General features: G+C 50.4%; 1 protein-coding gene across 1 annotated transcript in view; it reads left to right on the forward strand.

Moving 5' to 3' along the window:
• CACNA1S (calcium voltage-gated channel subunit alpha1 S) overlaps positions 1–13,897 on the forward strand; it is a 73,076-nt gene that overhangs the window by 6,794 nt on the left and 52,385 nt on the right. The window contains exons 3-4 of the mRNA XM_016935467.4: positions 11,780–11,919; positions 13,708–13,850. Of these exons, the coding sequence (XP_016790956.2) occupies positions 11,780–11,919; positions 13,708–13,850 (283 nt within the window). The remainder of the gene's footprint in view (positions 1–11,779; positions 11,920–13,707; positions 13,851–13,897) is intronic.

Raw genomic sequence — 13,897 nt, forward strand, 5'->3', positions numbered from 1 at the left:
TAATAGACTTGGGGCCCGGGTTTCCTGGGGCTAGAGGTACACCTCTGACTCTGCCTGCTCTGTGTCAGTGGGAAATCCCAGGATCTTCCCTGAATAGAAGAGGAAACTGAGGCCCAGAGAGAGCAAGGAGTCCTGGGAATGAATATGCAGCAGATCAGAGGGTGGCAAGAGGAGGATCCAGGATGCTGACATCCTGGCCAACTGTGGGATGTCACAGTGGCACGGGCCTCTGAAATCAGCCCATTATGGCATGGTGGTTATAAAAATAGGTTCTGGAGCTAGAATCTGCTTTTGAGCCCAGGCCCACTCACCTACTAGCTGTGTGATCTTAGACAAGTTATGTAACCTTTCTGTTCCCTCAGTTTCCTCCTTTATAAAATGGGGATGATATTGTATACTTGAGAGAGGTAACTGGATGAGTGAAGACCTTCTAAGTTGTAGTGCTTTATCTATCAACAGAAGGAACTTTGATCATGCAGGCCCCACAGAGCAGGCTCACCAGCCAAAATGCCTATAGTCACAGAGACCCCCAGGTTGTTCTAGATTCAAAGGGTCTAACCCCCAACAGTTATGCCAAAGGATTATTTCAGGTAAAGAATTCCTCTTCACCCTGCCCATCGTTTGTCCCTGATTTCTCTTTAACTCTGTGTCTTCTCTCCTTGAAACCCCTAACTTTTCTTAATGGCTTTCCTGATCACCCCTCCCCAGTCCTCCAGCAAATCAGCAGCAGCAGCAGCAACAATGACATTCAATATTTATCGATTACTTGCATATTGTCAGTCACTGTTCTAATGCCTTATATGTGTTATCACACTGAATGCCCATGAGGCAGGTACTTTTATTTTTCTCATTTGTACAGAGGAGTAAACCACAGCGCAGAGAGGTTAGATCACTGCACATGCCCAGGTGGCTCTGTGGGCAGGCCTACATCCTTTATTGGGCAGGGTTACCATTCCAGCCTAGGCCAGGCTGAGGTGACCAATGTGGAAAAGCAAAAACAATTATCAGACTTCCTAATTGTTGGGCAGACATGATAAACTGATTGCTTTTGCTACATTATCTCATTTCACCCTCAAAGCAATCCTATGTCAAAGTATGATGTTCAAAAAGTGAAAACACAACTGTAAGTAAAATATCCAAGGAACACATATCAAAGATTAGTTCAACTCAAAAGAGAACAAGCAGGCGTGTGAAGCTGAGTTAAAGGGAATTAGAGGAGCAGAAGTTATGACACCGGAGAGAGAATGATGGAATAGGATTGCTAGGTTAGATACCAAGCTGGTTAATGTCCTACAGGGCAATAAAACTCTAACCATTGGGGTTATCTTCCTATCAGGCAGAATTCATTTGCATCTCTAGAGGACAGAATAGTGAGAGCTAAACAAAGTTACATTCCCTCCTAGGTCAGTGGTTTTCAAGGGACTGGGGAGGGGAAGTAGTTCTGCCCCAGAGGACATTTGGCAACAACTGGAATTGTGAGGGGGAGGGGCAGGGGCGGAGATGTGTCCTACTAGCATCTAGTGGAGTAGAGGCAGGGGCCCTGCAATGCACAGGACAGGCCCCCTCCCACCAACAAAGAAGTATCCAGACCAAAATATCATTAGGGCTGAGGTTGAGAAACCCTGACCTGGATAATTAGATAATCCTTGGCCAGGCCTGTTATAAAATGCTCCAACATGATATTACAAAGATATGGCATCCTTTCTTTGCTTTATTTCCAAGTTCTGAATAATTTAGATTTTTCTTAAGTAGATGGTGCCTGCTCTCCTCGAGGGCAGGGCAGGGCAGGGCCTGACAAGCTCTGCAAGATGGCTGCCCATTTGGCCCCTCCTGGGCTGCAGGGTGGCTTCCCACCCCTCAGGCATCAGCAGGCTCCACCAGGCCCCTGTCGCATTCCTGGGGTTCAAGTTGCTGCAGCGTCCTCCACGAGGCTGGAGCCTAAGCCTCTGGCAGCCAGGGTGTTTGTCTTTTTATAGGGTCTGGAATGCGCTCGCCAACTCTTGTGGCCAGCAGCCCATTCCCCTCGCCATCTGGGGAGGCTGGGGCCTCAGAAGGACTGCAGCTCTGGCCTCACCCCTTAGAGATCCAGGACCTGCAGAGCACAGGGTGGTTTGAGCCTGGGCCACTGTACAGAGAAGTGATGGTGCTCCAAAAGGGTCTGTGGAAATGAATGAAAGCCTGGATTTTAGACCCACCTGGGAGCCTGCCCTCCCACCACTGCAAGAACTCAGGTCCCCTTTCAGGGCACTTAGCTTCTCCCCCACCCATCCCAACCCATGCCCCTTCACACCAGGCACAGGGGCTGCAGACACTGTAATAGCTGAACAACAGAAGCCTTGGAGGAAAGCCTTGGAGGAAAGCCTTTGCCCAAGCTGTGCTAGCTCCCCGGGGAGTCGCAGGAAAGGACGGGCTCTCAAGTCAAACCAAGCTGCCTCCAATCTAGACTCTGGTTGGCAGCTTCCTAAACTCTCTGAACCTCCATCACCTCATCTGTGAACAGAGGACCAAAATATCTTTCTTTCTTTTTTTTTTTTTTTTGAGACCAAGTCTCACTCTGTCGCCCAGACTGGAGTGCAGTGGCACGACTTCACCTCACTACAACCTCCACTTCCCAGGTTCAAGCAATTCTCCTATCTCAGCCTCCCGCATAGCTGGAACTACAGGCACACGTCACCACACCTGGCTAATTTTTTTTGTTTTTAGTAGAGACGGGGTTTCACCATGTTGGTCAGGCTGGTCCACAATATCTTTCTTTTCAAGACTGTTATATCCATGAGTGCAACAACCTCGTGTCTGACTTGGCACACAAGAGTTGCTCAATAAATGTTCATTCCCTTCCTTCTCTGACCTCCCAGCACTAACAGCCCACAGCTGAAGTCACACTGAACCCAAGCCTCGGGGGGCAAAGACAGACCTGGGGTGGATTGAGGGCGGGATCTGACAAATGTACCCAGGTGTCCCAGGCATACTGTATCTTTCTCTCCCCTCTGCCTGGCATAGTGGTTGAGACCATGGAGTCTGGAATCAAACTGTCTATACATATCATGGCTCTGCCTCTTGGTAGCTATGTGATCCTGGAGAAATTAATCCCTCTGTGCTTTGGCTTCCTCATCTGTAAAACGGGATAAGAGTACCTACCTTAGTCGGCTGTCGTCCGAAGCTAGGGAGGATGATGATGGACCGCCCCGCACAGACTGGGATGCGTGTTGGGTATGGGTATGACTGTATGTCCACTCTCAGTGGGAGCTGGGCAACACGGAGGAGTTGGTGGTCCTGTTGCTTGCTGATGGAAATATGTTGGGCCTTCCTTTTCAACTGGTTCCTCTATTGAGCCCAAGGGTTGGGAGTAGGAGACAGTATCCCAGGCTGACGAGGGCCTGCCTCTTACCTTGGCACCTCGTTGTTTCCGGCCTGTACCCTTCCCTACCTTTTCCCTCCCAGTGGTTGTATGTGGGAAGCCCGTCTCAGTTCCTGTGACCTATTCACCTTGAACCAAGGAAGAGTGTCTGGCCTCTGCTGTGACACTGGGATCCGAGGCCTTTCCCTGCCCAGTCTGGAGCCTGCCCCACACTTCACCAGGCACTGGACTCCAGGACCCCCTCCTCCCCCTTTCTTGTCTTCAGGTCACGCCACCCTGTGCTGTATCCAGCACCACAGAAACCTCAGTGTTCGTCCTCCACTGGGCTCGGAGGCACAAGGAAGCCTTGGGGTGTGGTGAAAGACTGTTCTTATCTAGAGTTTACTCCCAGGCCAGGGGACTACCGTCTTCTTCACACACATCCTTGAAAGAGAAAGCCCCTTTGGGGCAGAGAGATGAGGGCTTCATCTCAACATAGGCTGGTGGAGGAGGGGGGATGCTTTTTCTTTTCTTCTTGTACTTTTTTTTTTTTTGGACTTGTTAGGAGTTAATGTTGCAAAGAGAAGTTTACATCTTCACTTTCTGAAGACACTTGAATTGAGGACCAATGTAGCTGTCATGGCAAGGGCCATCGGGGCTGGCCACCTCACACCCACCATCCTCCCATGGGGCTCCAAGACCTGAGACACAAGGCAGCAGCCTGCCCAGATCCCCCTGTTCATCCTGCATGCTCCCAAGGTTGGTCCATGCCAGCACAAACTTTGGGCATCAGACACCAGAAGGTGTGTGTGCCTCAGCCCTGAAAGGTGCGAGTCTCTCTCACCCTCTCCTGCACCTGGGAGCAGATGCATTGCCAGTAGAGGAGGGCCACCCGGCCCTGCCCCAGCCAGGACCCCTGCAGCTCAGGTAGAGGTGCCGAGCCCGTGTGTCAAAGTTGCTAAACGTTTTACTTTTGTTCCATCCTAGCTCTTTTTTCCTCTTCCCTGATTGTTGATTTTATGAAAGATACATCTCAGAAGGCCCTGGAAGTGAGAAGGAGGGGCAAGGAAGATGACTAGTTATGGAGGGTGAGGGTTGTTTTTTGTCAAAAGCCTGAGTAGAGTGATCTGGGTTATGTGACACCCTCCGGGATGGAACCCCAGAGAACCTCCTGTGTGGAAAGGTCCCTGGATTTTCCCCAGCCTGCAGCCTCTCCACCTTCAGCCATGTTCATTCATGGCAGAGAAGATAAGAATTTTTAAGAACTTATTATAGCCCATTTCTCACTAGAGAGGAAAACTTATCTGGCTTTGTGGAGAAATTTCTATCTTACACTCATAGTACATGATCTTTACTACATGCTAGGACATCACATTTAAAAGGACATTAAAAAAAAGAAATGTAAAACGCTTGGATGAGCTTGTATTATGACATTAATACTATTGAGAGTATCCGCTTTCTAGGCTAAAGAGATTCATTCATTCTTCTATTACTGCGTTAGCCCTTTGTAATCTGTGATGATTATTTTTCTTTTTAATACAAAAATGTATACAAATAAAAACTTGAAAAGGCAAAAAAAAAAAAAAAAGTACTTACTTTATAAAGTTTCAGTGAGGATTAAATGTATGCATGTGGCCAGAATAGGGCCGGGCTCATAAGCGGGTGCTTACTAAAGCTTAGCTATTATTATCCTCATTACCCAAGACAGCACTGGTCTCCCTTTCTCTCCCAGCCCCCTTCACCCTGAGCATGCAGAGCCCTACTGGGACCCTCAGCCCCATTGTCCCTCTGCCTAGTCAGCCCTGGTGTGTCTGGCCCACCCAGACCTGAGGGAGCTTGGTTCCCTGGTAAGGGAAGTGCTGTACAGGGAGGGGAAGAGGGAACTGGAAGAGGGAAATGAGACCCCTGAGACAGAGGTAGGATGGCAAGGGATACCCATTCCAGTTACGTCTATTTGGGTGAGTGTTCGTTGGGCTAAACATAGCCACTTCCCTCACTCCTCAGCAGGTCATCTTCCAAACCTGGAGGCTGAGGTGTTTGTGGAGACGCCAGGGCCCTGGACACCCAGTGTGCGGCTTGGCCATAGAGGCCAGCACATCAGGCCGGCCTACCAGAAACGCTGTTGCTTCAGTCACAGCAGGCAACGCCTCCTTGCCTTTAGCAGACACCTCATTCCCCTCTAAGTCTCACTTCCAACCTCTGTGAAACAGGAAAAACAGCACAGCTGGAGCAAACCTCCGTCCACAACTGAGGTGTGCAAGAAATGACTTATTTTTTCCTGTGAACCAACTTTCCATGGATCCTGAGCACATATCCCTCTGGGATGGAGAGGGATCACTGCAGCTATTCTGGTGCTTTCAGTTATCCCGCCTGCCTGGGGAATGTGCCCAGGCCTTGGGTCTCAGGCAGTGTGCAGGTGACAGGGTTATAGGTCCTCTGCACCCTTCTTAAGGCAGGAATCGAGGCTGGGTCCTGCTTTCTTGGGGGTCCCAGGGCCTCCTCCCAGATCCTGCCACACCTTCAAACTGTGAGCTCTACCCCTGAGACTTCCCAAAGCTGCAGTGATTCTCAGGCTTTGAAAAACAAAAGCCTGGGGCCCTGCCACAAACCCATCCTGAGGCAAGGGGGCCCAGTCCGGCTGTCAGCTTAAGGGAACAAGAAAGTGAGGGAATCCGGGAGGAAAGCAATCAGGAATATTGTAAAACTGTCTTCTAATAGTAGCACCTGCCAAGCCTGTGTGGAGAGCTTCCTGTAAGGTTCCTAAGAGGGAGGGGACATTTGAGGACGTCTGTCCTCCACCCCAGCCTGAGCTCCCTGCAAGCACCCTGGGCTTCCTCCTCCTCAGCCAAATCCACCTTGCCTCCATGCAGCACACGTGCCTTAAAGAGTTAACAACGAATATGAGTCCAGTGCCTCCCTGTCCCAGTGAGATTTATGCCTGAGCAGGTCACCATGCCTTGAACCTAAAGAAGGAGATTTTCAGGCCCAGGTGACAGGCAGTCATGTGGTGGCAGTGCACATTCCCAGGGAGCCCTTCAACTGCAGCCACTTTGCTGCCTCTGCCAGCCCCTTCCCAGGCCAGCCCAGTAAGGTCCTTTCAGTGAGCTCTGTAGATCCCAGAACCCTCCAGCGGGGCACATGGGGAGCCTGGGAGCCTGGAGTCCTGACCAGGCCACTGTGCTAGGGGTAGGATTGCAGGGGAAGAAGGTGTGGTAGCTGCTGCCTCTGTGGTCCCAGATAGGGAGACTAGAGGTGGGCAGATCCCTTTGGAGGAAAGCCCAACCAGCTCTCACCATCTTCCCACAAAGCCCCATGCGGGCCAGGGGAGGAGAAGTATTCAGGACTGGCTGACCCTTGGAGATAGCAGACTCAGCCTGAAAATAGAGGCAGTGGGAGGGTGAGGGGATGTGCGGTCCCAGCCCTGCTTTTTTCAACCCAAGACTCTGGAAGTACCTGGCTTCAATGCCCCAGGGAGCAGGTGCAAGGCCGGTGCATCAGGGGTCACACACCACGCCAACCTCCAGCTAAGTGTGGCCCCAGGGAGCACCAGTTAGAGGAAGGATGAGAATTTCCTTGAAGGGGACATTTAATAATAAAGGCCCTTGTTGGGGGCTGAGGTAAGGGAGCTCTCACCTCACAAAGTTGGACGGGCTCACTGTCCTCCCCTGAGCTCAGAGATCAGGGGGTCAGGGACAGCCACTGCCCTCCTGCTCTGGGGTCAGGGCCTGAGGTCCAGTGTCTCTTCTTAGGAATGCAGATCCCAAGGCTGCACCTGGTTCGAAGGTGAGCAGAAATTGTGACTTTCCATTGTTCATTTATTCAACAAACATAGCCTGAGAGCCTCCTGTGTGCTGGGCAGGATGACGCATTCTATAGCAGAGCTTCTCAGATGATCTGTAGGGAAAGACCACAGTTCGTCGTTTTTAATTTCTACTCCATCATGGCCTGATACATGGTCCTACTGCATGGGTGTACTGCATTGATGACACTGTTCTCTTCGTGTGTGTGTGCCAGCTGGGATTCGCCATGTGACTTTGACAAACCCAGAATGGTCTATAGTCCACCCACATGCATGGAAGTGGCTGCAGATTGCCATAGAATTTTCCAAATGCTTACTCAATGCCTACACTGACCTCATCCCAGAGTGATAGCGACGGTGTGCAGCCGCACCTGCCCACAGCCTGCACCTCTAGCAGCAGTGCCCCGGGACACTGGTTCATTTATTCCATCACAGACTTTCAGGCACTGTTCTAGATGCAGTTGACACAGCAGTGAACAGAGCTAAGTCCCTGCTCTCAATGATGTTATATTCAGGTCAGGAGAGATGGGTCAAATAAATTAACAAATATATAGCGAGTCAAGTTTTGACAACAGCTAAAAACAAAAACAAATCAGGCTAAGAAGATAGACAGTTGGGGGGTGAGAGCCAGGAAGGTCTCAGTGATAAAGTGACCTTCAAGTTGGGCCCTGAAAGAAAGAAAAAAGTGAGTCATGAGGATATCTGGGGAAGAACATTGCAGGCAGAGAGAACAGCAAGGGCAGAAGCCCTGAGCCCAAAATATTTTCATCTGTGTCGGGGGACCATATGCCACTGAGGGAAGGGCATCAGAATCACCAGTTGGCGGTGCCTTCTCAAGCCATAAAACCTCCCCTCACCCACCACCAGCAGCAACTCCGAGAGGGCTTCTTTGGAGAGTGACCCTGGCCCCCAAGCCCAAATGCTATTACTGATGAGGGAATGTCACCTGTTCTTGGGGCAGAGAAACCATGGAGAATCCCCACAGTTAGAAACACATGTGAGGATGATGTGGCCTCAAGGAAGCTGCGGTCTGTCAGGAGGCAGCAAAGAGAAGCACAGGGTTATAGGGGACAGTGAGGACACAGAGCTGGTGCTCCCTGTGGGGGGTCAGAGGGTTGTAAGAGGCAAGAGGTCTACTTGGACAGTGGGCCTCAGGGACACTCTGGGCAGAGGGGCCGGGATGAGCAAAGGTGGAGGCTGGGGCAGCTAGAGAGCTAGGGGACCTGAAAGTCATTCCACATGATTGACGGGGTGGCCAGCAGGCTGGTGACGAGGCCAGAGGGATCAGCAAGGGTCTTGTTATGGAGGATCTTGCATGCCACGGAAGCGCATTTGGATTTTTCTGGTAGGTGTTGTGGAGCCATGGCAGACTTGCAAGCAAGGCAGTAGCCGGGTCTGTATGGAGAAGGGCTCAGGGGAGGAGACGTGGGTGGCGGTGGACCACTGCAGGCAGGGGAGAGCAATCAATGGCAGGGGCAGTCGAAGAGGAGGAGCTGGATGCAGGAGACGGTAGGGGTGGAATGGCCCGGACCTGCTGGACACTGGGACCCGGGGAGAGCAAGAGGGAGGAGGAGTCCAGAAAGACCCTGGAGGTTTCTGGCTTGGGCCACTGAGTGCCTTTGGCTGAGACAGGGACACATGAGAAAGAGCAGGTTTATCAGGAGAAGGAGTTCCGTTTCAAACATATTGAGTGTGAGGTGGGTCGAAGCCAAGCCCTGGTGACCACCCACAGACATTACATCAAACAACAGCTCTGTGAAAACCAATAGAACATAATGGAAACCAATAGAACACAGTGTAGGCAGAAAACAGACCTTCACCAAGGGCCCAGGTGTCTCATAAGAATAGCTGTGATGTATTCAGCATTTGGTGCATGCCAGGCAGGGGTAGACACTTACTCACAAGGTGCCATTTAATCCTCACCATGACTCTTCAAGGTAGCTCTCATTATTTCAGATTTACAAATGAGGAAACTGAGGTTCACAGAAGCTTAGGAACTTGCCCAAAGCAGCAGAGCTGGTGAGAACCATCACACCATACATCTTCTGCCTCCCACCTGCCCACGATGGATGCTTGGGGGTGTCACAGGAAATTAGGATGTTTTAGGAAGGTTGATGACTTTGATCTTGGGGAGACAGCCAGGTCTTACCCAGGGCATCCAGTCCAGAGCTTAATAAATATCTGTGGAATGACTATCCCTCATTTTTCCATGGAAGACTGAGCCCAGGCTGCAGAGGCTGTCAGCCAACCCAGTGTGACATTGATGACACTGTTCCTATGATGCAAGAGTGGACACATCCCTTTTCCCTCTCCTCCGGAACGAGGGCTCACGCTGTGTGCACACACAGGGATTGTATGGTACTGAGTTTTAATTCCAGGCACTCCAGGGTTGGGCTGGAGGGAGTATGGTGGAAAGAGGCAGGCCTTGGAGCTAACAGGCTGAGGAAACTGAGTGACCTCATCTGAAGCCCACAGCCCCTGACAAGCTCTCTCTGAGCCAGGCTGCAGCCAGACAGGCAGTGGCAGGTGCAGGCAGTTCTCCGGTGTTCATGGCTGGTCGCCCAGCCTGTGAGCACTGAAACTATTTCAGGTCCTGTTTTTCCTTGCCTCAACCCCACTTCTGTCTATCCCCCTGGGGTTGCAGCAACCTGAAATTGTAAATGCTGCCTTGACTTCACTCTCCTCCCTTACACTTTTTCCTTAATGGTGTACCTGACTCCCAGGAAACCTGTCCTACAGAGGAGGGGAGACCACTCACCCAATTCCAGGGAGATCCCTCCATAGTTGCTCCAGCCCACTCCTCTTGCCAGGGAGGGTGCCAAGACCTCCCTTTGCAGCTCTCCTCCTTGGAGCGGCTGCCCCACGATTCCCCAAGAGTGCCAAGCACAGTCTCCATCAACAGGCCCTTTCACAGAATGGCATGGCTTTGCATTTTAATCATCATATTACCATTTTCTGGAAGAAGGGGAAAGCTTTGGGATCACAAATTAATAGAAGGAACAAAGGGCAAAATTAAGAAAAGCAAGTCTAGTCCTTGTATGTTGCAGTTTTCCCTTCTATCTGGAAGGGGAAAATCATGCTTTCAGGAAAATTCTCTGAATGACAAGTTTGGAGGTTTCTGGAGCCATATCCACAATAGTGAGCCATTTGGGGACCTCTTCCCTTGCCTCCCATACCTACTCACTTGGAAGTAAAAATAAATTATCTTCCATATCATTAATGGAGTGCCCAGTTCCCCAGTCTGGCTCCGCAGCTAAGGAACTGTGAATATGAATGACGCCTCCGCAGTGTGCTGATGGGGTGGGCCCCTGGTCCCAGGAGATGCTTCCATGGGTGTGAGTATTGCAGACTAATGGTGATGGGGCTGGGTTGTGGGGGTACAGAACCCCTTGTGTAACTCCAGAGAGCACCAATCAGGATAGATCTGTATGTGTGTGTATATATATACACACATACATATATATGTGTATATATATACACACATACATATGTATGTGTGTATATATATATATGTATATATATGTATACACACACACACACACACACACACACACACACCTCCTGGAGCTGTGCCGTGCTGCAGGCTGGCCTAGACTGCAGGCTGGGTCAGCACCCCCTCGGGAGGCTGTGCTTATCTGGGAAGGCCTGGAGGCCAGAGCTCTTAGAAGCTGCCAAGCCAGGGTTCAGATGGCTGCAAGGAGAGCAGTTTCAGCCTGGAGTCCTGACAAGAGAGACTTGCTTCCTCAGTTAGAAATAGCTCTCACCTGGGCCCAGAAGAGGGGGAAAGGTGATGGGGCCAAGGATAGGGTAACCCAGAGGATCAGGCTACGGGGACAGGGCCTGGAGTGTCGGCCGGGCCTTCTGCAGGGTGGGGCTGAGCTGAAACCTCAGCCTCTTACCTGTGTTCCCCACACACAGTGTACCCCACACTCCACTCACCCTGCGTAATAGTGTCACGGCCTTTAAGGGGCTGCCTAAAGGAAGCCAATGTGAGGGCAGGTGGGACGGGCAGGGGACCCTAAAGGAAAATGAATTAAAGAGCAACACTGCCCAGCAAGGGAAGGCATCTGGAGTTCTGAGTAATCCACCCCCATCTCCTACCATCCATCCCCTGCATGGTGAGAGAATAAAGGTGCCAAAGCCAGAAACCACCTGGGGACTTTCATTTTGGGTACCTCAGATCCCATTCTAATATCTGGAAGTCGAGTAATGAAAAAAAAATGGACAAAAATCCCCATGCTTCATGGAGTTTATATTCTAGTGGAGAAGATAGATAATGAACAAGATTTTGTATGTATAATATATATATAGATATGGTATTTAAGCTAAGGATAAGTGCTAAGAAGACCAAATTAAGCAGAGGAGAGGAACATGAAATGCTGGAGATGGCTCGCATTACACTTAGTGGCCAGAAAAGGCCTCAGTGAAGGAATTTGGAGTAAAGACCTGTGGAAAGTGAGGGAGTGGCAGTGTGGGGGCATGTAGATGTGGAGTGGGGGGGTGGGCATTCCATCAGCAAGTGCAAACGTCCTGAGGTGGGCGTACCTGAGCAACAGCAGGGAACCCAGCACGGCTGCAGGGAAGAGAGCAAGGGTGCACTCAGAGAGCACAGAGGCATGCTGTGACCACGTTTGCTCCCACAGGAGAAGCTGGAGTATTTCTTCCTCATTGTCTTCTCGATTGAAGCCGCCATGAAGATCATTGCCTACGGCTTCTTATTCCACCAGGACGCTTACCTGCGCAGTGGCTGGAATGTGCTGGACTTCACCATTGTCTTCCTGGGGTGAGAGCTGGGTGTGGGGAGACTGAAGGTCAGACCCTCACTGAGGACTGTGTGCCCACTGCCACCACCATCAGCATCTTAGAGGTGGGGTGGGATTCCAGCATTGTGCTAACCACTGCATGGAGCAGCCTCTGTTAGAGGCCGGCCCAGCAAGGGAGCTGTCCATGTTGGTGGAGAGTGGATCATTGCCCCCGACCCTGCCCGCAGGTCAAATCTCCTTCCCCTGCTAGATGCTATAAATTCCATTATCCTCCTCACATCACACAAATTTGGAAATGATATGGATGTTTCCACTGGCCAGCAGTTTCTGGATGTTCATAAGTTTCTCAGCCTCTGTCATGTATTAGTTTATTCCACAGACCTGTATTGAGTACCTGTTATTTGGGTTCACAAAAACGGACATTTATTAACCTGTATTAGTTTGCTAGGGCTGCCATAATAACATTCCACAGATTGGGAAGCTGAAACAATAGGAATCTATTTCTCACAGTTCTGGAGTCTGGAAATTCAAGGTCAAGATGCTGGCAGGTTTGGGTTCACACAGTCTCTCCTCTGTGCCTGTGCATCCTTGGTGTCTCTTTGTGTGTCCAGAGTTCCTCTTCTTATAAGGACACCAGTCAAATTGGATGAGGGCCCACCCTAACAACTTCGTTTCATCTTAACCACCTCTTTAAAGACCCTGTCTCCAAATACAACCACATTCTGAGGTGCTAGGGGTTAGGGCTTCAGCATATGAATTTAGAAGGAACATATCTCTACCCATAGCATTACCATGAGTAACTACCACATAATGATAACAATAGCATTTATCAAGCACTTAATATGTGCTTACATGTACCCTCTCATTTAATTCTTGCCACAATCCTGTTTTCCCTCATTTTATAAATAAGTAAGCTAAAGAACAGAAAAGTCAAGCAACTTGCCCAAGGTCACACAGCTAGCTGGTGGCAGTGCTGGGATTCAAGCCAAAGCAGTCTCGGCTCCAGAGGCTGCATGCTCAACCAGTATGCTGTCCTTCAGTTCCATAAGGATGGTGTTGGTTACCTGCTAACCATCCAGTGCTACTTTTGGCTCAGTAGAGAAAATAGAAGAATTCTGTGAATCTGCCTCTGCCTTTTACAAACTGCCCTGGTTGGAAGCCAAGACAAATGCGTACAGAATAATAGAGTGCAGAAAGCAGTACCTCACAGCGCGTTGTTGTTTCATACGCAATGTGTCCCAGGGAGTTCTGCCGTTAGAAGTATTTGGAGGCGAAGGAATTTGAGGTAGACTTCAAAGGATAATGGAAATTTGAGTAAATTAAGAGAGGAAGAGGAGGCCAGTAGGAAAAGGCCTCCTACTTTTTGATAATGAAAATAAAGGGCATTATCAAAAAGTGCAGCCAGGAGGAAAAGCACTGAGGGAGAACTTGCTGTGGAGTTTCTTCTCTGGGTCACCACTGACTATGTACAGGTAACCTCCAGCCCGTGTTGGGGGTACTCAGCCCCAGGGCCAGGGACTGTCCCTGTGGCACACATACCTCACCCCCGTTCAGCACCCAAAGTAGACCTCACAAGTGGAGCACCATACTCTTTTCACTGAGTATGAACTTGATGTCAGAATCCTTTTAAGTGAAATTCCCCAGATAAGCATGATCAGATCATTTGTTAGTTGATGAACCGTATTTGCCGTCTCTCCCCTAGGCCTTTCCACAGGTGCTCAAGCATGGACAGGACACAGGGCCTCAGACCACTGGGGCAGTGGCTTTTCCAACCCCTGGACCCCCTCTCTCCCTCTTCTCCATTCTAGGGTCTTCACCGTGATTCTGGAACAGATTAACGTCATCCAAAGCCACACAGCCCCAATGAGCAGCAAAGGAGCCGGCTTGGATGTCAAGGCCCTCAGAGCCTTCCGAGTGCTCAGACCCCTCCGGCTGGTGTCGGGGGTGCCTAGTGGGTGGCAGTGTCCCTGCAGACCCCTTTCTCCTCTCCCTTCCTGT

The sequence above is a fragment of the Pan troglodytes genome, chromosome 1, assembly GCF_028858775.2.
Source record: "Pan troglodytes isolate AG18354 chromosome 1, NHGRI_mPanTro3-v2.0_pri, whole genome shotgun sequence".
In the NCBI taxonomy this organism is placed as follows: Eukaryota; Metazoa; Chordata; class Mammalia; order Primates; family Hominidae; genus Pan; species Pan troglodytes.